Raw genomic sequence first — 26,381 nt, 5'->3', positions numbered from 1 at the left:
GACTTGAAACAAAATCCTGTATTTCCATGGAAAATTTCAAAGTGAAGCATTCTGGCATTTTAAACCCATCCATTTTCAGAGTGTGTGTTCCAAAGGGTAATAGTTTTATTTTAAAATTGGCATTTTTGATTATTCCAATGTGGAAAACAAAGCCAGTGTTTGCATGATTTGATTTCCGTATGGCAAGAAGATTTTGGTTTTGACCAGATTTTGATTTGTTTCTCTAACTTGGCTTAGGTTACTGTCCAGTGCTTGGACATTGTCCAGACTCATATTCTTCTCACAGTGTCTAGCCACTCTGTGCTTTGGAAGCAACTCCATATTTAGGGCATTTTTATTTGATTGATAGATTCATAGATTTTAAGGCCAAAATAAAGTAGTTTGATTGTGTAGTCTAACATCCACTATAACACAAGCAGGATGGTGAGTCACTAAATGCAATATTGATGTAAAACATGAGGAAGGATATTTCCTTTCCATTTCGCTAAGTCATTTGGTTAATAATTCCCATTTTTAACATTTTGTTTGAAGTTTGTCTTCTGCCTCTAACCACAGACTTTAATGTTTTTTTCCCCTCACTAAATGCCTGCTAGAAATCTTTTCTCCCTAGAGGTATTTATTCCTTGATAACACATTAATATACATTTGAATGAAAAGATGGGATGAGTTTTGCCAGTCAGGACTAGGATGATGGGACATCTGCATGTTGGTTTCCATTCCCAGTCCCTGAGTTTTCCTCTAATGGCTTCATATCACATAAAATGTTAAATAGGAAACTTTTCACAGAATTCAGCCTCCAGCCACCTGTGGGGTGGAACAGGAGCTCCCTTGCTCTAAAGGCCCCCATGATGGCCAGTGGTGCCCCAGATGAGTGCTACCTGTGTTCCTATGAGGACGTAAGGCACATTGGGCATGCAGACTTTCAGTTCAGGCACCCACTCCTCCTGGACATTGTGGTATGAGGCAGGGTTCACCACGGAGAAGCAGATCAAGAACACATCTGTGTTGGGGTAGGACAGGGGTCTCAGCTGGTTGTAGTCCTCCTGTCAGGGGAAAAGAGCAAATGCATTATAGGGTGGGGGATAACTGGTGATGTGGCATCATGTTGGCTCTCAGTGAACTGTTGAATGCTGTCCTTCCATGTTCGTGAACACTTATAACCTCCAGGGAGCTGCTGAGTGAGGAACCAAGATTCATGGGCCAGGGATACTGTTTCATCAGCATCTCTACTCAAAAGAGCTCCTCAGTACAGGAAAGACATGGACCTGTTGGTGAGGGTCCAGAGGAGGCCACAAAAATGGTCAGAGAGATGGAACAGCTCTGCTGGGAGGACAGGCTGAGAGAGTTGGGGTTGTTCAACCTGGAGAAGAGAAGCTCCTGGGAGACCTTATTGTGGCCTTTCAGTACCGAAAGGGGACCTATAAGAAAGATTGGCACAGGCTTTTTAGCAGGGCCTGTTGCCATAGGACAAGGGAAAATGGTTTTAAACTAAAGGAGGGAGATTCAGGCTGGAAATGAGGATGACATTTTTTACAATGAAGGTGGTGAGAGCCTGGCTCAAGTTGGCCAGAGAGGTGGTGGATGCCCCATCCCTGGAGACATCCCAAGCCAGGCTGGACGGGGCCCTGAGCAACCTGATCTGGGTGAAGATGTCCCTGCTCATGGAGGGGGTTGCACTAGATGATTTTTGAAGGTCCCTTCCAACCCAAAATATTCTATGATTCTATGATTTTGTTTGTGTGTATTATCCCTGGTGATGCTGGTGTAGAGGGCAATGTTAAACAGTGGCCATCACGGATGGTATAATAAAAATTGATCTTGAGGCTGCGTGTATCTGCCTCAGCCCTCCAGCAATGTGATACTATCCTGGGAATTATTTTACTGTCACTGCTAGCTAATATTTGCTGATGACACTCATGTCTAGAGGCTTTTCCGTTAATATTGTGGGCTTTCTGTTCCCCAATAGACATTATAGACATGACCATATACAACAAATATGGGTCTCTGGGCTATTTGGTACACTTGCAGTCACATATGGTATGCAGCAATGTGTCAGTCAGCAGAAGACACATGTCCTGAGAACACAAAGCAGATCAAATCTAGGCTGGGTAAATCACTGGGGGTGAATTAGTGTTTCCACAGGCCCTGAACTGGGGAAGGAGATATGTCTTCTCTTTGTACTAGTTGTGAAGAGGGTAAATTTTCGAACAGCTCAAAGTACAGCTGTGTCATGTTGTGATCTGTCTTTGATAGCTGAGTTTCAAGGAAGAATCTGGGTCTGTTTTCAGGCTTCAGATGTTGAGAGTGAGCAGAGGTTTTGCAAGATGTATGAAAGGGATAGACTGGCTCTTTGTGATAGTGAGAGTGTATGTAGCTGTGTCTGGTTGGTACTTTTCAATGAAACCTGTTAGAAAATTTCGGTGAAATGAAACAGATGCTTGTAGAGGGGATACATCTGTTCTGGATGATGTTTTTAGGGGGTCCAGAATTAAAAAAGGGGAAAGGAACACAAAGTTGGAGCGTAGGAGACAATAATACATGTTGCTGTCAAGCCTGATGGAGACTTAAGTCTTCAGTGTACAGTTTCTACATTCTGGGCAAGCCTCAAATCTCTGCAGTATGGTCTCTTTTTTTTGCTTATAATTGTCTGAAACTTCAACTGGTGCAGTTCTGCTTTACAGATACTGAAATAGTTAATAACTCAATGAAAAGAAAAAAAAAAAGATATCCAGGCTCTGTTGCTTGGACTTGAGAACACTTCTTTGAGGTAGGGAAAACCCGCATTAGGGGCAGGAGCAATACAGCTGCTGTCTGTCCTGCAGGAGAAACTGATGCAGGACTATATCACTGCATGCTCAGATTAGATGGTGTCTTAATTCAGCCTTACATATGTCTTGCTTTGGCGGGTCAGCAAATGACAGGGCTTAATTATGAGTTGAGACTGGTAAATATTATTTCCAAAGTCTTCTGTTCACTAAGTATGCAATGATAAGATGACTCAGGCTACTTCTGAATCGACACCCATTTCTGTAAAAAACTTAAGGATTATGTAAAAACAACCTGCTCCAACATTTTCTAAACAAAAACCTTAATTATTTACTCTGAAAGGAAGTATGAGGCCAAAATTAGCTCTCATTAAAAAGAAGTTTAAAGACACATCCTAAACAACAAACAAAGTGTTTTGTCTAACTGAATGTTCATTGTCCCAAACCCACTTCAACAGGAAGAGTAAATGCCCAGTTGGCATCTCCAGTCCCACAGCCCCAGCATTTGGTGTAAAGCCGGAGTATTTGTCAACTGACCTGTGTTTTTCCACTGTCATAGATAGTACTGACCTGAAGAAGGATTTACATGACAAGAGGGGGTGTTTGGACATAGCAACCCAAAGAAGAGTGGATTCACCCCGTTCAAGGAATGGCAGGAAAGGAAACTCAAAGACATTTGTGGAAGCATCCGCAATGCAGGCCATGAAGAAGTCATTGGAAAGAGATTTATAGGAGGCTCTGGGGATGGAGCCGGATGAGTTAATAGAGACAAAGTGGATGCCAACACAGTGGGAGCAAAGGAGTAAATGCACTATAGAGATAGCTGAGTTTTAAGCAGATGCTGTGGGTGAGGGAGGCCTGGCCAGGTGCCTGCCTGTTTATGGGACATTATTTTAACCCGGTACATCAAAACTGGTGACTTCTCCAACATTGTGCCAGAGTCAACATGGGCTGATACTAGATGCTTGGCAAAGGTCTTTTTTTGTGTTTTTGGTTTAATCGCTGCAAGTCAGCCTCCTAAAACAGCCACGTGGTGGCAGCAAGCCCTCGAGGAATGGTGATTTAGGATTTTTGGAAAGAAATTGGCTAAAAATGACCAGTTTAAATATTCCAGATGTGCCTATTTAAAGGGTCTGGAACTTACTGTACCATTAAAAATGTGAACTAAAATCCATGAGTGTGCTGCCTTGCAGTGACAGCAACTGGGCTGTGCATTTCATTTTATTTTGTTTATTCCTTTGTGGCCCCTGGAAAATGCTTTTTCAGGAGGACCGTTCCCAAGTTGTGTTAGCAGCACAGAGCATTATATAAACCCTAGAGAGGGACAGCCATGCATCACGTAGCAGAGGTCTCATCTCCTGTCAGGGTACACAGAAGCTTGCATGTATGTGTTAAAGCACAAGCACAAATGTCGAGGGTAAGAGGCAATCAGCTCTCCCATGTTTCCCTGTCTTTGCAGGCTGGCAGGAACCTGCAGACCACACCAGACAAGGACCATGTCTCTGTTCATACCTAGTCTCTAGGAGAGGGCTATAGCAATGGACCATTATGAGCTATGGCACACTGGGATCCTTTCTCATTCAGAGACATTTGGTTGTTAAGCCAAGCAAATAAATGGAGTAAAAAAGGGACTGAACATTTGCATGAGTACATCCATAGGTGTTGCAGCTGGTGACTGTGGTGTTTGTGAAGGGATGTGAGTCCTCATGGAGTCAGGCTGTAGACCATAATTAATTCATTTCCCTGTCTTGTGCTTGCATTTTGTTGCCTTTTATTTAGGGAGTGCAAGGCTTCCCAGTTACACTGCCTGGCCTCTGGCTTGGCATGGAAACACCAGCACCAGACCTTGCCTTGCTGGGTTACATGCCTGTGGCTTGCTGGGGCCGAGAGGCATTGGTGGGTGTTGGTCCCTTCATGCTCTCTCACCACCAGCAGGCTTGCAGCACTGGGGCTCAGAAAGTACAGCAAAACCTGATTTTTTTTAATGTTGCTGCCATGCTGATCTTATGTACACTCCCTGCCATGTTAGCCTGTTAAAGCACTCTGCATGGGAGTCCAACCTGGGGAAAAAAGACCACTGTATTTTTTCCTCCCAACACTGTTAGTATCAGATATGCAGAAAAGCAGATACCCCAGATCTGGGGTCTATGCCAGCTCTCCCTTCAGGCTGACATAGGGTCCTGCTGCAGGAGTACATTTTCCAATTGTTATTTCATTAGCATATGTTTTATAGCATCGTAATGTCAAGTGCTATTTTTGGCTATGACTTCACACCGATGCCTTTGGAAAGCCACACATCACAAGAAGAAGGAGGGAGGAAACAACCCAGATGATGTGTTGTTATAGCTCGAGCATGTGGGAAGCATCATCGTTTCAGCCTCCACTGAGATGCAATCTAGTCATCAAGAAATTATTCATGCTCTGAGTTTTGACTAGATGGCCACGTCCTCTGGACCAAGGTCTGAAAGGGAAATGAGCCTGATGAATTAGAAATGGTGCTTGAAGGCAGCTGGTGCTCTGGCTAGTTGGAAGCAGGAGATGGCAAAATGATTGTGGAGGAATGGATGGAGGGGTGAATTCTGCCAGAGAGGCTGGTTTGTGTTTCTTCTGGGCTGGGAAAAAAAATAAGAGGATGTGGGTGGCAGGTGGAACTATCAGCCCTACAAAACAGTGGAAGTATTAAGGCAATGGATAAAATCTGACTGAGAACAGAATACAACTTCAGTCTCATTAGCAAAGGCTTGCAGTGCTGCTGGATTGTGACAGATATGCTCCGAGCTCTGTGTTTGAGAGCACAGAATAGAAAATTGAACTTGCATTAAACAAGAGACAAGGACTTGGGTCATATTTTGGGACTGATTTCTGGATGTCTGTTTGTACCTTGTAAATAGAAAGGCAGGGTGAACTGTGACACCACGCTAGCTATGAAGTGGATGTTGCTTCCTGCAGACATGTGATAGGAATAAAATGAATAAAAAGTGAGACCCAAAGCATAAAAGCCCCAGTCCTGCTGAGCACAGGTTGTTCAGAGACGACAGTTTGTCCTGATGTGGTTTTTGACTTCTTTGCATACTGCCACAAAGTATTTTCTGTAATAAGTGGCCTTCTGCAGACAGGAGTCTCCTTGTGCATTGTTTATGCATTTCACAGCAGTCAGTCATGGTCAAAAAAACCCACGGCCAATAAGTCCTCCTGAAAGCAAAGCTCAGTATCCAGAGCTCCTCTGTGCCAGAGAGTGAAGCAGGGTCCCAAATCTGCTTTCCCCTCCTGCTGCCTCCAGGTACCAGCTCTGACTGGGGGAACCGGTGGGTGTGGGCTCCAACCTTCCCAGGCTGGGAGGGACCTGGGACCTGCTTCCCCTCCTCTCAGCAGGTGATTTTCTGCAAGGCTTCTGTGCAGATTGTGGTCCTTTCTTTAGTCTGCCAGTCACTGGCCTCTGGAGGTAGGAGAGGGAAATTCACCATGAAAAGCTGTTGCTCCCTGAACTCTTTTCTGCTCTTCTGCAGAATATTCTGCAGAATAAGGCTGTGAGAAATACTCTCCCTTCATCTCCAGGGACTGAAATGAGCCCACAGACCAGAGCTCTTCTGTAAACTTTTAGTGCAAGCACACTGTATCAGACCACAGACAGCGGAAACAATAAAAACATAATGTAAGTAAGTGTGGGATATAGCCTCTCCTGTAATGGACACCCTTGTCCTGGGAGAAGGATGTTGGGCTGGATGCTAGCCTTGACTGGATTACCATTTAAAAAGTCAATAGCTAGTGATCGATAGGCTGGTGCTGTTATTAGTTTTCTGATCTTGGAAATGGGAATTCTTCTCTGTATCTTCAATGCCACCATGTGGTAAATGTAAGAAAACATTGAGTTTATATGAAACGTCATATTTACAGTAGGAGATGGATACATGAGAGGGTGAAAAACCTAATCAGGCTTTAGGGTTTTGCTTAGACAAAATTCAGTCTTAGGGATGAGCTTGCTGAACATGAATGAAGTCTCTATGCAGAAAAAAAAATAGAAGGTCAACAGTTCAACCATTACGGCTTGCAACTGATCATTAATATTTGTAAAGAAACCTCCATGAACAGCTCGAACAACAAAGCCCAGTAGGTGATAGTAACAAACAAAGCATGAGAAAGGAAACTTATAAATATTTTTTGGTAGTTTACCTGCCCTGCAGTGTCATAAAGTCCCAGCAAGTGTTGTTGTCCTCCCACAGTCACAGTTACTGGAAGAAAGAAACAAGAGATGTTTATGCACAAGCCAGTGGACTGATTTTTATGTGTTTTAATCCTAAAATGCCAATACACACCTGTGCTAGACACATTAGCACGTGTCTTACAATGTGCACTCTAAACCAAGTACATCTGTTCAATCCAAATTGAAGGCAACCTAAAGTCACAACAAAAGCAAATTATTTATGCCAAGCTCTTATTTTTTCACAGACAGCCAAGAGTGATAAACTGCTCACACCGCTGCTACCAAGGACCCAGCCACCAGCTGATCCCCATGAAATGCTGGGACTTGAAAGTACAGGATTCCTGCCTCCCCACCATAAGCAGTGTGGTAGGGTTGTCATGGATCATTGAGAGGGTTTTTTAATTATTTTTATTTGTTTGTTTCAGGCTGTGAAATGATGAAGCATTCAGAAGTGGTTGATGTTTGATGGGTCTTGGTGGAGGTGCGCTGATCTTGGGCAACCTGTCTTGTCCCGTGTCATGCAATCGCATGTCAAGTGGCTGCGCTTAATAGGTGGGGCTCTGTGGTGGTGGCTTCAAAGGATAGGGAGGAAGAGGAGCACTAGTATTTGCAGAGTTGTTGGACAGATTCTGTTGCACATGAACGGAAGAGTGGCTTATTTTATTGATCACACACAGCACATTTACTCCTTTAGTAGAATTCACTGTGTACTTAATCTTGAGCCCATTGATGAAAATGTTTTCCCATTGCCTTTGGATGAACCCCATTATTAACTGATCACTGTAACCAGTATTACTTTCTATAAAGGATATGATCTGTGTTAAAGACAGTTAGCCAGTTAATCTGCTTAAATCATTACTACTCAATTGGAAAGAAAGGGTGGGAATCCAGTTCCACCCTTTAGTCAATAGGAAGACTTCAAACATTCATCAGGAAACTTGCTCAAAATAATGATATTCTTGCAGCCCATGGACTATTAATTTTTTGAAGCATGAGGGCAAACAACTGGGATGAACATAAAGCTGTGGCTGGGGCAGAGGGGGGGCTAAGACTGGTGCCCATCGGCTGATCACAACTTGCAGTTAATGAGGACTGAGGAAGATTTAATCATTGCTTTTGGCAAAGAGGAGGCTTGAAAACATCACACATTTTCTTGCTGATTTTTTTTTAAAGTGATAAGACATTTGTAGGAGAAAAAGACCTACCAGTTTATAGAAGTTAATAGCTACTGCACTGGGGAGCAATGTCCTGTTTGAAATCTCTTAGACTTGAAGTCTCTGTCAGTGTGGCTGGACAGACTGATTATTCAGCAGCTTTACTTGCTTGCAAAGTGACACGGTAATTTTGCTAGCATATAAAGAGAACAAAACTGACATCGTGAAAGTACAACAGCTCAGCAAGGACCAGACTTGCTGATGAGAGCAGGATGGGCCAGGCTCACCCGCTGCTGGGGCTGTCTTGTGATGTGCAGGGGAAAGAGGAGATGGGAAGGAGCTAAGAACCCTCCTCTGGCTTCTCAGTTCAGGAGGTAGCTCACACACAGTGCAGCTCCCATGGGGCTAGCTGTTGACTATGGATGTCCATAGGTGGAAGAGCCCAGGGAAGAGGTACCAGAGTGGGGAGATGGGTATCAATGCAAACAGAACACAGTCCAGATGCCCCATCCCCTTCTTTCACCTGACTTGAATAAACTAATTTGAATGAAGCCTCCCCAGAGCCCTGGTTTTCAACTTTTTGTGGTGTATAGAGTATCAAAATGTCCCAGTAGGGGTAGGAACTGTAGAAGTCTGCTGACAATATGCAGTTTCTCAGAAGCAGTGGGGCCACAGATGTTCCTGCACAACTTACTGGAGGCATCCAGGTGTAGCTTTTTTTCCAGTTGCAATCTTAGCCAGCCTTCAACCTGCCACTGCACAGGAGCCAGACCTGCTCTGCTGATTTTACTCTGCCTAAGGACCGACTGTGGGAAGTTGTGCCCTTCAGCTGAAGGCAATTTTCCAGCCTTCCAGCAGTGCTCAGCTGGCTGAGGTGGTGTTTGGGATTGCACGTGAGCATGAGTCGCGCTGTCAGTCCTTGGTTGAATTTATATGGAGTCTGCAGAGCACATCCAAAGCAGAATTCTCATATAGCAGCTGTGTGGCCATGGGCTGTGTGGAGGTGCAAGTGATGTAATGTGTGTGATGAATACAAAGAGACATTTGCCATATGTCAGTAATAACATAGTTATCCAGCTTTACCTCTCATGCTGGCTGATCCTGAGCACCAGCAAACTAAGCTGCTCCCTGCTTGCAAAATATCAGCTCAAATATACAGTGTTTCAAAAACTTAAAAGTCAAACTTAAATATACTCTGTCCAGGCTCAGGCTGCTGTGAAGGTTTGCTGGCTCAAATCTTGGTGGCATCTGACTGACACAACTACAGTGGCAAAAAGCCCTGCTGCAGGTACAAATTGCTGTCTTTTTCCAGTAGTTAATATGTTTTGGAGATAAGCTGTTTGGACAGAGGTTCAGTCAGTCTGCGGTGCACTGTGCTTTGCCAGAAGGATATGCTGCAACAACTCTTAAACCCTTATCTGTGCTTTGTGGTCCATGAAGTCATGGTGAATATATTGCAACAGATATGTGGAGCCACACACAATGAACAGTTATCGATAGTTTGTGCAATTTCATTCGGCTCTTGGTGACCTCTGGGAAATGCAAAGGGGGGAAAAAAGAGGCTGGTGGTGAACTACCATTACTCTTTTGGGAAAGATACACCCTAGGTCTAACTAACTTGCACATCAGATTTTAATTCTCTTTATAGCACCCTGCCTCCTATGCGTCCTGTTGTGAATTTCTGTGTAGCATCAATAAGTTCTTTTCCTATGTTTTTCCCCATCAAGCTTTCTGTTTTCTTTCTCATTGCTGATTGTTCTAATCTATCTCATCATCAGAAGACATCCTTCCTGTTCGCATCAGCTCTCTAAGTTCATATCCACCACCCCAGCAAAACTGTCTTGTTGGCTTAACTTCAGCAGCAGACAAACTGCTGTCTTTGGATTCCTGGCTCCAGATGCAGAGCGGACCAAAAGGCTCCCACTGACAATTCAAATAATCACTGGCTCTTGAAACAGCAACATCTAGATTAATGTATTGGTGCTGAAATTTCCACCACGCTTTCATGCTAGCAAAACAAACGTCAAAACAATGGCTTTTGCTTGTGACAACATCATGGTATTTTTATACTAAGAGTTTATCAGTCTGCCTCTGTCAGGCAAATGGCTGTTCAGTGTGTCCACTTGGTAGGTCGTATTTATGAGCTGAGATTGCTTTGATGGATTTGTAGGCCTTACTTTTGGCTTTATCTTGGTTTACTTTTACTTACCCTGTTGCTATCTTTTCCTGTTCTCTCAGTGGCCAAGCTTATGGGAAGCCAACACAGAATTCCTTCCCAGTCACTGGAGGTTATGCAGGCTTCTTTATGGGCTTGTGAACTTGGCTTTATAAGTGGTCTTGGAGTAACAAGATAAATACAAACTCTTCTTGCCACTTACTGGCCATATTGACATATTCATTAAATACTGAAATGGCATGGCCTTTAACACTAAGTGCAGCAGGGAATGCAATAAAATGTGGCTGAATACTTGCGCAGTCCTGGTTCTCATTTGGCTCCAGTCTGGGTTGCAGCAGACGATGCGATGGGGCAGATGTTTTCCTCCTTTCACTGGATGGTTTTGACTAAATGCTGAATGTGTAAAACACTGCTTTTAAAATGTTAGCTAGATCACAAATGGGCTGGTTATTTCTTGCTACAATTTGAGTAACTATTTTGGGACGATACCAGGGTTTTGTTTCAAGTCTGTGTGCGTGGAATTTTGTTAATGGGCTTCAACACAGAACTCTGAAACACGCTGTCCTGCTTGAAGGCCACTGCAGAAAGGCAAGGCGCTAAATGGAGTTATTGTGTGGGCTGGATCTGGTTTGTGGACCGTCACCTGGTCCAAGCTGGGAGCTCTGTTTTTAAATAAGTGATTAGTTTATGTTCCTGGAGAATATATGACAATTTTTGTTGATATTCTTGTTGCCCAGGTTGCCCCAGATCCACCTGTCAATGATGAGTCTTTCCCAGACTCTTCCCCTTTGTATTTCATTTGCTCACAGCAAAGCCCTGTTGACTTTGTGGGACTGAATTTTCCCTTGGAAGAGCCCTTCAGCCTCACAACAGCAACATGCACAGTCTGCACTGACAGAAAGGGGATGTAAATTGTTTGCTGCCCTCCGAGAATCTATTATCCTTGATTAACAGTGCAAAGCAGCACGCAAGTCTCTGCTTTGACACCAAACTAGGATGCGATAGCTTGGATGCTCTTAGCTGTGGTACAGGAGAGTGAATGTGCACATCATGGGGAATTTTTCCATGCCTGTGAAGAAGTGCTTGCAGAACCAAATGACTGTAAAATCACTAGCCAGAATATACGCGATAGCTTAGGCAATGTCTAAAGCGATACCACATGGGAGAAGGCATGTATTTATTCTAGTGCCTTCCTGCCAACAAATTAAGGTCCAGCTGCTTTGGAGGGAGATGCCAGGAGCATGAGAGCAAGCAGAGATGGTAGCACCTGCCTGGATGGAAAGGCTTTTTCATTTTTTGAGACAAGTTAATCTGCATCAAACCTCAAACTTTCACAAGGGCCACCTTCTGCCCTTATCAGCAAACTCGCACTATTAAGTTTGTGCATTTGTCTGTTTACTATTATTATATGTACCAGATGCATGTTACTTAACACAGAATAATAGCCACCAGGATAAGAACAACTACAATTCTCATTGCCCTGCTGGCAGTAAAAATGCACAAGTCTGTTTCTTTTATAGCTGGGAAAGAGGGTAAAATCAGAAGATGGACAAAAGAGCACTTTTTGGTCAGCTGCAGTAGAGTTTAGGTGGAAATTTTGGGTTCTTACTGCTGTGAGGGATGGGTAGACAGCCAAATTTCTCATTCCTACAACAGACAGAAAGGTCTTTACATATGTGCCTCATAGCTTTACTTACAGTTCCAAAGGTGTTTGTTCATACAGGCCTCACTCAAGAGGGAGCAATACTGTTTTAAACTCCTGGCTTCAGCTTGTGCCCAATTTCACAACACTATTTCAAACCAAATTTCTTTGTTCATGCATGTATTAATATTTGTTGAGTGAAGTTCTACATGAAACTATAACTGTTTCTGATCAGTGCTAAATTCAGTTCTGGTACTATGGAGAGGGGACAGCAACGAGAAATAAACTAAGCAATATTTTTGTCTTTAAAATACATTGTGAACACACACATTTATTAATATAGGTAAAATACATGTATGTATGTACTTTTCCAGTTTCTGCTTGAACAAAACTTTCAGTTGTAGAGTGAAATATTTTGCCTTGACTTGGGGCAGCCTAATCGTGCCGAGGACATTTGGAAAGGAGAAGGATGCAAATTCACAAAGGGACATAGACATTATTGACAAAATAATGGGTGAATGGCTCCATACTCAGTCCAAGGGATTGGAACCACAGTGTCACCCAGAAGGACTAGAGCACGTCCCAGGGAGGTGAGAACTGATCTCCTTCTCCACAGGTCTTTTGTCATATGAAGTAGCTGATAACCTTTGTGAGTATGCCCTAAATCTGCTGCAACACTGACCTATAAAATCAGAACATTTTCAGCAATGCCAGAACTATTAATTCCCAGTTTTCTTTGTGCCCTTTACCAGAATAATTGCCAAATCATCCATATAGAGTGTAACAGCAATTGAGAGGTTGGTTTTTTTTTTTTTTGTGCTTTCCTTGTCGCAGATTCAAGGTTTTAGTTGAACCCATCAGAAGGCAGAACCAGTCAATCATTTCCCCAAGGGGTTTTATTAGGATAATCATCTTTGCGAGGCATGACTCAAGTTCAGACCATCTCTTCAAGAGCAAATGCATTGTCTGTGGTCCGCAGAAAATGCCAGAGAGTCTCAGGGACCTTAAGTTCCTTCCTCTGACACCTTTCGGAATGATTTCTGTGAAGTTATCGGTATTCTGAATGTGCTGTGTTCTACAGCAGCTGATATCTTGCTTGCTGGGTAACATTTTTCTTCCTTCCTGAGTGTAGTTTTGTGAAAGCTTTTGTAATGAACTGGAAATCCCCCTCCTCTTCACAGTTGTCTGGTCCTCTCTGGCAGGACAGGAGTCCTTTTGTAGGAGCCTGTTTGAAGAAGAGCGATTTTAAAATATCTTTTTTATAAATCGCCTTCTTTTTGTACCTCATAGCTCCTAATCAAGGGTCTCTACAGCTTAAAATTTAAATCCCTAATACATTTCAAGTAGGGGTGAAACTCAAACATGCCTCAAAGACATTTAGATCTCTAATTTGCTTTGGTTCCCATGATGGTCAAGTATCTAAGTAACTGAACTGGAAGTACATATCCGAGGTTTTAAGAAATGACAATTTTGAATATTCAACATGAAAACAAAGTAAATGTGGGCAGTTCATTTTTGCAGCACCCTTTAGGTGCTTCAGGTGCATTTATGAGTACTACTTTGGGTCATATTTGTGTATGGTCTGCCAGGGATTAATCTCACACATGCTGCTTTGATTTGGGTTGTGTCCGTGTCTGGAGAACTTTATTTTAGCTACTGTGGACCTATCTTCAGGAGATGTTACACTCAGTGGAGCTCTAGCCGCTCCCTATAGTGTTCCTCCTTGGAAATATTACCTTTGCTTTGACTGGGTGCAATGCTACAACATTGTGTGGCCAACACACCCAGGGCAGATAAGAGCTGGTGTTACAGGACCTGTGGCTCACCTAGGGTCCGCAAGTGCCCTGTGACTCAAGCCTGGGCTCTTCACTTCCACATGTGAAGGTCAGCTCCGGGAAATTGAGTCACATATGCTGTAGCATGTTCCCCCATTTCCTTCTTCATTACAAAAAAGATTTGATTACAGCCAAATTGATTTGCTACCTCAAACTTATTGTGCAGCTTAACTATATTTTTTCTGAAAGAAAAATCAAAAATATGTTATTTGGCTCTGTAAATGGCCTAAATACCTCACTTCAGATGCAAATTGTACTAAAAGCCTTTCTTTAATTGCTCCTCTAATAATCTATCACTATCCTGTACAGGCCTCTGTTAGCCAGCATTTTTCAAAGGATGGTCTCTAAGTAAATTCTCTGTCACCTCGTCAACAGAGGAGATCTATGTTCTGTTGAGCAAATACTTTTGCCCATCTGATATTTACAATATCTGAAAAACATTTCCAGTCTGTTCCTCGCGGTGGGAGCACAGAGAGGCCTCCGGGGCCGGGATTCAGCTGATTTCACTCAGTGGAGCTCTTGGTCTAATGAGGTGGTGAGGACTTCGCTGCTCTGTCTTTAGGCCACAGACATGTAGTGATTTTAAAGCCAGATAGAATCCATAGCATCCTTTATTCTCCTCTAAATAGCTTATCTAATGTCTTCCTACAAGGCATATTTTCTCATTCTTGTATCATTCTTGTAGGTCTTTTCCAAATTCTTTTTCAAGCAGTCGTTAGGATTAGACAGTGTGGTCTAGCGACGGTTTCATTAACCATCTAACCAGAGGTAACCTGACTTTCCTATTTTTACTTGTCATCCCTCCATGCCTCATCTGGACCTCACATTGGCTGATTATTCTTGTTATTTAATGAGTCTTGCAGTACTTTATGCTATTCTTAATGCCAAAGTCAAGTCATTCTTGGGTTTTGTATTTGTAAGTTGCATGGAAAATCCAGAAACTGTAGCTCAAATACTCACTGAAGGCATCTCACAGTCCTGCATGGTACGGAAGTCAATGTTGAGGACTTTTGGAAGACTGAGATTGACTATATAGAGATAAACTTTTTCAGCAGGACATTTCAGGTATTTCTGGAGGCATCAGAGAAGCGATTTCTAAACCTGTTTCCTTCCCAGACATCCCTCCACTGCCTATAGGGATTGCTCTTCACTGTGGACTCCTGTTTCTCATGTGTGACAAGGGGCACCCCCTCCCCTCTGCCTCGTCTGGGCGTTTGAGGATTCCAGTGGAATTGGTGGGAAAATGCCCAACTCTGACTTGTGTTACAGCCATGCTGGGGAAGCAGACACAAAATGACAGCTCTATTGTCCCCTTCTGCAACAGGAATAGATTTGTCTAGACAGTGACATCCTATAGGAAGATTCATGACTTGTACTATGTGGTTTTTTGAGTATCTTGAGAGGAAAAAGGCTACAGCTCTTCACAGCTGGGTATTTGCTATGCAGGGACAGCAAACAGAAGAGATGTACCAGTCCACCAGTCATTTTTATTCAAGCAGCTGATATGAAATACTGTAAATCTTTCAAAATGCATTGAGAAGTCAGACTTCAGCACTGGCCAGCTTACATGACAAAGAACACAAAAGTGGTGGAGATGGATTAGGAAGATCAAGCAGAATGAATCTGGTCCAGAAATGGATGAAAGAGAATGGAAATTCCCAAAGCTTTCAGAACCAGCACAACATAAAAACATGAGCCAGCTTCTTCCCAGTCTGGGACATTACTTATTTATAGACAGCATGAATGAAGTTGATTGATTGGAATCATTGACCTCATTGTTTGTAAAATCAGCACTGGAGGATTTCCTTGCATTTCAGTGAGTTATTGCTGTGCTAATCAATCCCTGAACAAATTCAACTTCACCAATAGCAGAGTCCAAGGAACATCAGGGTCTCTGGTTCTGAGGATTCTGTGCCCAGTTTCTCCAGTAATACAGTCCCGAGGGGCCTCTTGGGACCTCAGTGTTGTGCAAAGCTGTGCTAGATGGAAAAGGCTAACAAGATTATAGTGCTTGGGGAATTGAAGAACAATTGGCATTGTGTCTAAGAGAAGGTTTTGTTAGATTTCATTCTGTCTTAAATAGAGGGTGGGCACTGCAGGAGACTGGGAGGTACTTCCTGAGTGTTTCAGCTTACTGTGCACCATCAGCTGCCCCCATGGAGGGCAGTTCTGCTCCTGAGTTAGAAACTAGTCATAACTGACTAGGTAAATCCACTAAATTTGTAGGCAAATAGACTCCGATGTGTATCATTTCAATGATACTCTAATTGAGGGCTTTTTACTGAAAGTATAATAGTAGCTAGACAGAGTAACAAATGTAGCATTAAGTAATATAAATAGACAGAAGCTGATGACATTATTTAAAATATTATGATTGTTCCTTAACAAAGAAGAATACTAGAAATCTTAATCCTGGTGGAGTGGAAGCACCTTTCTTGAGACCACATATTTTTTTGTGACATTGAAATGAATGAAAGAACAAAAATTTGACTGTGACTGAAATGTGAGCCTATCAAAAAAATGAAAGTCAGAAGGTAGGTTGTTATCTATATTTTTAGCTCTTCTCAATATTTTTAAAGCTTCCATCACCATAGCACAGTATCTAGGAATATGTTTATCTAAAGCTGGGCTCAAGTCAACAGCAGAGTTCGTAGAGCCCTGAGATTATTAAAGCGTAACTGGTATTTAAAGTAATCTTACTAGTATTTTAACTATCTGTGCTGACATGACCTGCAAAAGGCTAAATGCTATGGCACTTTCAGTTTATTTTAACACAAATAAAGTCAGTCAATGCTCTTTATATCACCTGTTTACTGAAATCCACTTCTATGAAGGATGTGTTGGAATCACCTAACAGTGATGCTGAGGTTGTGGTAAGCAGATCAAGGAGTGTGAATTTTACTGCAAGGAGAAAAAAGTGGGAACAAAGGGAGCCTTTGACCATCTGCCTAGCTCCTCTCTTCTGTCCGTGTAAGGCAACAAGTCATTCCTCTAACTACAACTGAGTGCTGGGGAAAAGACTATCTCCAAAGTTATGTCAAGCATCTGGTTATCAAGGAAACATGAGACATGGTTAATAGCATCAGAATAAATGGAAGATTAGTGTCAAAATGAGACAAATCTCACTGAAATGTGTCCAGGCAATCCACAGGGTGTTTCACAAAATAATTCCAGATGGGAGAACAAGGTTCTCAGCATGGTTGAGGAGAATTAAGGCAGCTCTCTTCTACTTCTCTTTTTGCACTGTTCAGGGATCAGAGCTAGCGTGTTTGTGGGTTTTTTTGTTTGTTTGTTTTTGTTTTGATTTGGTTTTGTTCTTGTTTTGTTTTGGTTTTGGTTTTTGTTTTTGTTTTTTTTTAAACCTGGAAGAGAGAGGAAAGCAGTTGGGAGAGGTAGCACTGCCTAACAACACTGGCTTTTTGTGTAACAGTGTCTTCCTAAGAACTGTGGGGATCTGCCTTGGTCTGGGTTAGAGGGCAATGGGAAGAGATAATGCTGACAGAGGGGCATGAAATCTCTGCTCTGCAGTGGACAGGTTGTCCTCACTGCAGGGTGGATCTTCAGTTGCTGGAGTAGCTGTTTCACAGTGATTAATACTTATATGCTATGCTCTCAACTTTACAGTGGTCCCAGGTGCTTGGTGGGAAAGAGGCTTCAGCAAAAGCATTTTAATCTTCAGCAGCTGCAACTTCAGTGGACTGAATTCTTTGAGGATTTTGAGGTTGACAAATTGGGGACGTTTTGTTTCTCATGTTCTTGAAGAGTTACTGGCTGAGAGTGGCCAAGGGGCCTTTTGGTCAGATGGTCTGTGCTGGCCATGTTGGTTCTCAGTATCACCCCACATTAGTCAGCACTGGGAATTGTGGTAGAGCAGCCAAGGGTAGAGGGGCATGGAGCTAAGATGGACCTGTGCTGGATACTGGGTCAGGGGGGCTGGACATGTTCCCCCGGCAGCCTTATTAGTGCTACAGCTTGCAGCACCCTATGGCACATCCTACTGCTGCTGGATGTGCTTCAGAGGAGAAATGGATTATATGTTTACCAGCATGTTCAACAAAAAGTGCAGATGCCAAAGCTAGAAAGGAACAAAGAATTACCTATGTTGTACACAGAAAGGGTCAGAAGTGTGTTTTCTATAACAGCCTGATATTAGCAGAAATATGATTGATGTGCAGGAATACAAACTGAAAAAGCAACCACTAGCTTGGCTACAATCTCTGCAAAAAGCCCAAGTTTCCTATTGCTTGCATCCAGGTGCCAGGCAAGCTGACCAAATTTGCCCTGAGCTTGCTGCTCTGCCTAAAGGAAAGATATGGCTAGCCATGGCCTGAGGTATTTTGGGTGCTGCATTTGGGCACAGACCATGGAGTACGTGTGTGTGTCCCAGGCACTGCTGTCTGCATTTGAGCAAGACACTTGCAGTCAGACCGGCTCTCTGACTCCAAGAGCAGAGCGGTGCCTCGGGCATCATTCCAGAGTTACGGTAGCGTAGCTTAAAATAGCATCTGCTCCTCTGAGCTGTGAACCACTGAGGCACGATCATATTTGGCACGTTGAATTGAATCTAGCTGTCTCCAGCTTATTGCATTGCATGACACGCTAAGGTAAGTGCGGGAGTTCAGGAGCATAATGTTTGTCCAAACTGCAGTGTTTCTGTAGCTGACATTATACATACCATCAATCCCATTTTGCACAGGGGAAAGATTAAATGATTTTTTGAGGCACCTTCCAACACCAGACTCTCTGACGCTGTGTCTGCATCTTGTTTAAGTCTGACCTTAATGCTTGCTTTTCCTGTCCATGTTTCTCCATGAAGCTTAAAAAGGCTTTAAAACAATGTACATGTTCCTGTCCCCAAGGAGGACCAGGACAGAAACTCTGCCTTGCATTTCCCAAAACCAGAATCAGAGCCTTTGTACTTAGCACCAGGACCAAACTTCACCTGCTGTTTGCCCTGCAGCTTTCAGAGATTAGCCAAACATTTGTGCAGCAACTCTAAGCCTATATGACTTACGAAGCAGAAATATTAAACACTCTAAACAAAAAACTTGGAAATAAGCTTTCTGATAAGTAACTCTGAAGTTAGGATTTTTCTTTTTCTTTTCTTTTCTTTTTCTTTTCTTTTTCTTTTCTTTTTCTTTTCTTTTTCTTTTCTTTTTCTTTTCTTTTTCTTTTCTTTTTCTTTTTCTTTTCTTTTCTTTTCTTTTCTTTTCTTTTCTTTTCTTTTCTTTTCTTTTCTTTTCTTTTCTTTTCTTTTCTTTTCTTTTCTTTTCTTTTCTTTTCTTTTCTTTTCTTTTCTTTTCTTTTCTTTTCTTTTCTTTTTTTCTTGGCTAACATGAAGGTTTTAAACACTCTTAATGCTTTATGTCCTGCTAAGAAACCTTTCACTTTCCTCTGCAGTGTGGCAGCCCCTGCAGACAATGAAGTGATTGTAATATTGGAAAAAGCAACAGTTGCAGGCGGATGAAATGCCGGGTCTTAACCCCCTGTGTGTGTGTGTGTTCATGTAAAGGGAGAGATGGTGAGTGCAAACCTAAGCATAAGATATCCTTTGTTCAAGCGTCATCGCACCCATGCAGCAGAGCGTGATCCAGCTGCTGTGATCTAAGAAGGGATGATCTAGTGGCCTTTTCAGCGCAGGCTGGGTCTTGCAGGTGAGCTGCATGTTGGCTGCAGTCCAGCCCTGGATGTACAGAAGTGGTGCTTATGTGCTTGGTTGAGCTGAAGCCAGAGTATTTTTTCATTTGGACAGAAAAAAATAAATCCAAAATCCTGTATAGAGCCAGACAAGAATTTTCAGTTAGAAAATGTGATTTCTACAGAATCAGGAGTTTCTATGGGAAGCTGTCGCTTTCAACAGAAGAGTTCAGATGTTTCCACTGGGAGAAACGAAGTGAAATGATGTGAAATAACTGACCCTGATCTGAACTGTTGCCTTTGTTGAAAAGACCTGAACAGTTTGTGTAAAGCTGTTGCCCTCCCGTGATGGTAACGTGTGCTGTGAGCCATGACTCCGGCACCAGGAGGAGTCACCCCTGTGGGGGCTGCAGCCACACAGACCCAGGACACCGGGGTGGCACCATGGGCACCGTGGCAGCTGGTGTCTTGCTGGGCAATCGGCATCACAGCCTGGGCAGGGAGCAAAACGCAAGCACCTGGACCTGGTCTGTCAGCTGCTCTTCACCATGGTGAAAACAAGTTTTTATGTAGAGTCCAAAATTTTCAGGTTGTTGCAAGTGCATTAAACGTAAGGTTGGCAGGGGGAAGTGTGACCACCACTATGATTTAAAAGCTTTGTAGTGAAACTGTTGAGTTTTTCCATTAGATCCATTTCCTTTTTTATTTGCAGAAAGTTTGCTTTTATGAAAATGTTATAATTTTTGACCTTTCATTCCCATGTGCAATGAAAATTAATTCTGAAATATGTAGCTATTCCAAGGGACAGGAATTTGTGATGGGTTTCTGCTCTAACCAAAGATCTTTAAACTTCTAACTCCTTGGTTAGGATTAATGAATTAAGCTTTTTCGTTAATAATTCAATTTGTAATCATACATTTTTTGCATCAAATCTGTTGTTCTAATTGGCTGAATTTCCAGGAATATCTTGCACTCCCTACCAGCTATAACTATTTTCAGAATATATTTGCTCTTGAAAAGATTTTTTAGGTTTAATTCAGCTTTTCTTCCACCTTGTGAACTTTAGAGGCAGCTCTGCTGAGCGCAGAGGAATTACTTTTGAGTGGGAGAAACATCTGTCATAACGTCTTGTAGCTGGATAAAAAATGAACTAATTTTGAAACAAGCAGGATATATTTCTATGTAAATTTCTGTTAAAATGTTTTGATCTTAAAAAGTAACGGTCACTACAACTGCAGAAGAGCAGAAATTTATGATGAAATGATTATTTTTATAACATTTCCTTTCTTCCCTTAAGCAAGAAAAGAACTTACTCAGCAAAATACAGGATAGCAGCAGATATCTGAATTATGAAATCAAAATATGAAGTTGGGCATCTTTGCAAATTTTTGTTTAAGTAGCAGAAGTAGTATGTATTTTCCACCTGGCTTTATTTAAAGCTGTGTTTACTTAATGATTGACTGAAACAGGCAGCTCTGAAAAGAGGCATCTGGAGAGATTGTTTTAAACATCATGTCTGGTAATTTCTTCTATTTGACACTGCTCTCCCGAGAGCTGAGCAGTTCATTCCCCCTTGTTTTCTGGAGCTTTAATCTATATTAGAAAATGTTGATACACTTCTTCAGCTACATGGAAGTGCCACTAATGGGGATCATGTCTGACTTCAGAGGAAAAAGACTTTGAAGAAAAATCACAGAACATTGCGAACTAAGGAGAAAGGAACTGAGGTAGAAAATCCACAGTTACTTCCTGCGAATGATTACCAAATGTGTTATGAATTGTACCTTTGATTTGAGTTACTGGTTAGCACAGCAAATGGATTTAAGCAGCATATTTTGCACAATCACTTACATGAAAACCCTTGTTTTTAAGGAAGACATTGTTCTCAGTTTCTATTTTTACAATGGCAACACCTCGGATTATGGCTCCATTGTATTAGGCCGGTGCAAACGGGCGGGCAGAGGCCAGACTGGCTCTGCAAAGCAAACACGCCAACAATGAAGGTAGAGAAAGAAAATTTCCTGTTCTGCAACAAAGGGAAACAAGGTGCTCAGAGGGGACGTGGCTCTTCGTGGACATGTCAGACAGCCTGGGTACAAAACCCACAAGCCTTGGCCTGTGGCGGTGTCTCAAAACAGAGAAGTGTTTGGGTTTGGCCATTGTTGCAGGTAGCGCATCCCGTGGGTGATGCTCAGAGCCTGGCCATGGTGTCCTGCTCATCCCTGGGGGACAATCCCAGGTCCTTTGCTCTTGCAGGTGCACAGAGCAGCAGAGAACTGGGCGCTTTGTCAACATGTGGTTTTGGAAAGCAAGAGTGCCTGCGATATTCCATTTGAGCTGATTTCCCTGACAACAACGTTAGAGTGGCTAAACATCCCCACTGCTGGAAATTGATTTTGAATATTAGCAGGGCAAGCACTTGTCTCAGCCATAGCTGCCTGGCAGGGATTGTTTCTCTTTAGTGGCTGGGACATTGCTGAGTTTTCAGGTGTGTTGTAATTTTGCATTGATTTTTAATGAAACAGTGCTGATGCTTGTATAAAAAGGCACCTGAGTGTCTTGCACTGACTTCATCCAGAGCCAAACTCATCAAATAACATTTTTCCCCAATTCCTTCCCTGTCAGAGTAATGTGTCTGACAGACTCTCAGAAATTCATTCAGAAAGTGCATCCACAAAGAAACCAGGCTGCAAGATTAAGCAAAACAGATATTAACTCAGTCATGTCTAAGCTCAGCTGACTTGGACTCTTCCACCTGGAAAAAAGCTGAGTAATGGAAAACATCTTTTTTCTTGCACATTTTTGGTGGTAAAAAAGGGTTTTGAGCATTTTTGGGCATTCTCATAGCCACAATTTAGAAAACATTGAGAAACGCTCAACTCTCTTGTTTGATGCCAAAAAAAGGGAATGAACAAAGTAGCATACAGTGTTTCAGACCCAGTTTAGCAAAGAACCAGTGACTGTTTGAAGGGCAGAAGCAAACCAGGCTGAGCAAGTGCAAATCCATAAGGTCAGTTCCCTATAGGAGTGGATGAGCAGTGTTTGACGTGACCATAAATATCCTTATGGTAAAACCAGGGGAAAAGACAAAGAAACAAACAAAAAAAAACCCCAACAAACCAAAATAAAGACAGGTAAAAGCATGATTCTTGGGTGGTTTTATCCATTTTGCGCTGTGCATCTCGCTCATGCTGGCAGGCATGAACAAGCTCTGGGGCCGAGCGTTGGTTTAGCAGAGCTGCAAGGGAGGGAGCTCATGGTTGCATGGGTCATACTGGTGCCAGGGCTCTCCTGTACCAAGCTTCGGCTTGATTTCAGGGCTCTTTGCTGCCGCCACAGACTGGCGTTATTAAGGGTGTCTCTTTGGCTGCTTTCAAACCCACCCATATAAGGAAAGTTGCCACAGAGCTGCATTGGGAGAGAAATGCAAGGAGGAGGTTGATGCTGGTTTTAAACCCTCTCAGAGGCAGCCTGCATGAGGTGGGGAAAGCAACCTGTACCGCTGGGATGTGTAAATCTGTCTGCCCAGCTGCCTGCTAATGCTCTAATGCAATGGGGCGCTCTGCTCTGCAATTAGTGAGCACTTCACGTGCCCAGTTATGGCTTGTGGTGAAACACAGTGGAAGGAAAGAGGAAGCAAGTGTGGGCTACAGAGCTTTGTCCAAAAACCTCAAGACACTGCTAAAAGAAAAACAAAAAAAAGGCAAATTTTTGTTTTAATTGCCGGTATTTTTAGTGCTTTGAGCAAAGCACCTTTTCTCTTTTCCTTTTGTCTATGTTTTTCTGTTCTTATTTCAACCTAACATTTGTCACAGGGAGCCTGGCTAAAAGATTTTCACTCTACAAACTACCAAAGGTAGAAAAACCTCAGCTGCTTTCACCTGGTGCACTTTCTCTGTCTTTCTGCCTTTTTCCTCTGACATCGGGGTTATCCAGAGCTCCCACAATCACAGCAGAAGCACAACAAAACCAGTACATGAAACGGTGTTGACATTTTTGCTGCAGGTTTTACACAATCATGCAGGGAGAAGATGCAGGCAAAGGGTTGTGCAATCTCAGCAACATGGGAGCAGAAGGGTGATGAAGGTGCTGCTCTGGGCATTTATTCCAGGATCAGCCTTGGGGGTCTCCATCAGCCAGAGCCCCTCTGTGTGTCAGGTCAACCAGTTCTGCCCATACCTGAACTGACCCAGTGCTACCCAGCAGTGAACACTTCACATAGCCCTTTTGAGAGGCCACCACGCAGTGCAGACCAGAGAGGACCCCTTCCTGGTGCAGCTTGCCAGCAGCAAGCCCTGTGCATGCACACGCAGCATTTGCTTTCGCGTGACATGCTCCTTTGCCAAGTGACGTTTTCCACAGATGCTGGCTGAGATCAGCCTGCACCTGCACATGTGTGTGTAACCGAGGCTGCCATTAGCCTGTTTGTTTGAACAACTGTGGTTTCAGCCCTAAGCTCTTTTTTTTTTTACCCCTCATATGCTTACAGCTCCCGTTTCTAACAATTTGATCTCCTGTATAAATCAAATCTGTGCTGCAATAAATGCACTGCAATTGCTGCCCTCTCTTACTGTACAAATCAAACTTGCTGTTCAACACTTTCCCCTCTGGCATGCAGCCACTTTGTTGTTTGTTTTCAAAACATGTATCACCATAGCCAAAAAGTAAGCTGTAATATCTGGGAGCTATACCTATGTTATTAAATAACGCTGAGAATACTCATGGAGAGCAGGGCTTTCTCTGTCTTGACACTCATACTTTTATACCAGAGTGGTAGGGCTGAATTTCATTTTGCTATGGTTCTTAGAGGGATTCTAGTGCAAATGGGCAGCTCTCTCAGTGAATATAAATATGGAGAGACTGAAATGTTTTCTGGTCTTCCTGGTGAATGTCTATTTGGACACAGAAGTCTGGGAGTGACATCCTGGGTCATTTCATCCTTGGAGGTAGCTTATGTTTGAGCTAGAGACGTCCACGTTAAGTAATTTATTAAGTAACTGCCGAAACATGTAAGGATTAGGGATACTTTGTAAATCAGAATCAGGATTTGGATGAGGATGGAGAAGAGAAAGCACAGGTAAGATTGCAGCCTTCTAGAACTGCAGAATTTCCTCCTGTCAGCTGGTGTAATTGCACCATCACTATAAAAGCAGCACGAGGAGTGTGAATCGAAAGCAGAGGTGGAAATCCCTCTACCTGAACCCAAAGGAGAGAGCAGCTATGTGGCACGGGTTTACAACAGAGCATAGGAGCAGGAGGGATGGAGCTGTCTTGCTAGTTGAGATACATGGTGCTATTTTTGGCAATTTAACTGCATGGTCAGTGATGAATCTGGTTTGATGCAAAATGGCACAACCCACCACTGGGGCTTATATGGCAAACACCGCCACAGTGTATATTCTTGAATCCTTTCCCTCTTAACTGTTCAAACTTCTCCCTTTGCTGGCTGTTTTTAATTCTGTCTCTAGTCCACATGCAGTGAGATGCCTGCAAGGCAGTGCTGCCTGTGCCATTGCAAAGGAACAACACCTTGCCCTAGATATTGACATATTGGTACACCTCCTGCCATCCTAAATAGTTACGGAGCAGTTCATCCTGGAGAACAGGAACCTGCTGCTACTCTGTGTGTCTTGACGTGCTGGTAAGGTGTTCTGGTTCTGTTTTCTGCATACTCTATTTTTAGGACACTCTCACTGTGGTGTCTTTTCCCTTGCCTAATGTAAAAAGGTAACATGCCTCTAATCTGGCTATTAGAAGATCATCCAGCTCCACAGGTCCATGGAGAGTCAAAAGCGTGATTTAATAGTTGAACTTTGCTGCTGGCCCCTGACTGTGGCTGGTGCTTGCAGGGAATCCAAAGCAGCTGCTCAGAGAGGAGCTGAGATGTGTCTGCTTGAAAGGCAGCTGAGGGCCAGAGGCCAATTGTTTCTCTGAGTCAGTGGCATTTTTTTCTTCCAGGAATCTTGCTGCATCGTGACTTAAAGGTCATCTTTCTGTTGGCCAGGGAAAGATCCTACCACTGCTCTGGGATCCTCACTCAAAGGGACTGATCTCATGATGTGGGTACAGAGGAGGAGGGGGACACACTTCCACTGGGCTTGTTCCCAGTTCAAAACATTACCAGGAAAGGCCTGATAAATCCCTTCTGAGGAGGTTTGTCCTCAAATGCTGGTGTCTCATTTCCCCCCATCGAATTCCCTATGGGGTCATCATCAGCACTGATGTTGCTCCCGTGGTTCCCACCGCCCTGACCTGCACCCCTCCCCGCTGGGGAGAGAATTCCTGTGTCTGAGTCAGTCCGGCAGTGGGACCGGAGAGACCAGATGGAAACAGAAATGGGCTTTGCTCATCGCATCCTCTCCACACTCAACAACATGGAGCAAAGCTCTGTCCTGCTCCACCACGCTTATCTACGTGCTGCACACCCATGTGGCAGCAACCCAGCCTTTGTCAAACTCCACTGCTCCATGCTGGCTTGTGACACAGAGGCTTGTGTTTAGGCAACGGTGGGCTAACTTCCAGCACGGGGATCTGTAGGACTCATGTTACAGTGCTGAGGAAATACCCATAAAATATCAGCTCATTAGACACACTGTTAATGGAGGTACATCAACAATGAGTCAGATTTGCTGTTTGTCATTGCAACTTGCAGCTGAAGTGCTCTGAATAACTCTGGGGCTTCCTCGACTGAGTTGTGTGCAAAAGGGAGAGGAAAACAGGGAGGTAGTTAATGTGCATATGGCTTGGTCTGATACAGTACTCTTCAGGCAATCTCTCTTCTAAGCTCCTCTGACCAAAAAGGTTCTTGGAGCACCAAAACTAACTCAGCAAATGAATGCTCAAAATAATCTTTCCCTGTGTCTTACACTTGCTTTTTATAACATGTTCTTTTAAAAGAATTACCATTTCCTATGAAATTTCCTTTTAAATGAGAGTCTATAAAAGGGAGTGTTGTATTTGAAAGGTGAAGT

General features: G+C 43.1%; 1 protein-coding gene across 1 annotated transcript in view; it reads right to left on the bottom strand.

Annotated features, from left to right (window-relative positions):
- RHOJ (ras homolog family member J) overlaps window positions 1-26,381 on the bottom strand; it is a 64,230-nt gene that overhangs the window by 10,387 nt on the left and 27,462 nt on the right. Inside the window, exons 2-3 of the mRNA XM_005506362.3 lie at window positions 6,936-6,994; window positions 879-1,043 (exon numbers count right to left, since the gene is read on the bottom strand). Of these exons, the coding sequence (XP_005506419.1) occupies window positions 879-1,043; window positions 6,936-6,994 (224 nt within the window). The remainder of the gene's footprint in view (window positions 1-878; window positions 1,044-6,935; window positions 6,995-26,381) is intronic.

Source organism: Columba livia, chromosome 5, assembly GCF_036013475.1.
Source record: "Columba livia isolate bColLiv1 breed racing homer chromosome 5, bColLiv1.pat.W.v2, whole genome shotgun sequence".
NCBI lineage: Eukaryota > Metazoa > Chordata > Aves > Columbiformes > Columbidae > Columba > Columba livia.
The sequence above is the reverse complement of the archived record's forward strand: the minus strand, read 5'-3'. Positions and strand labels throughout refer to the sequence as shown.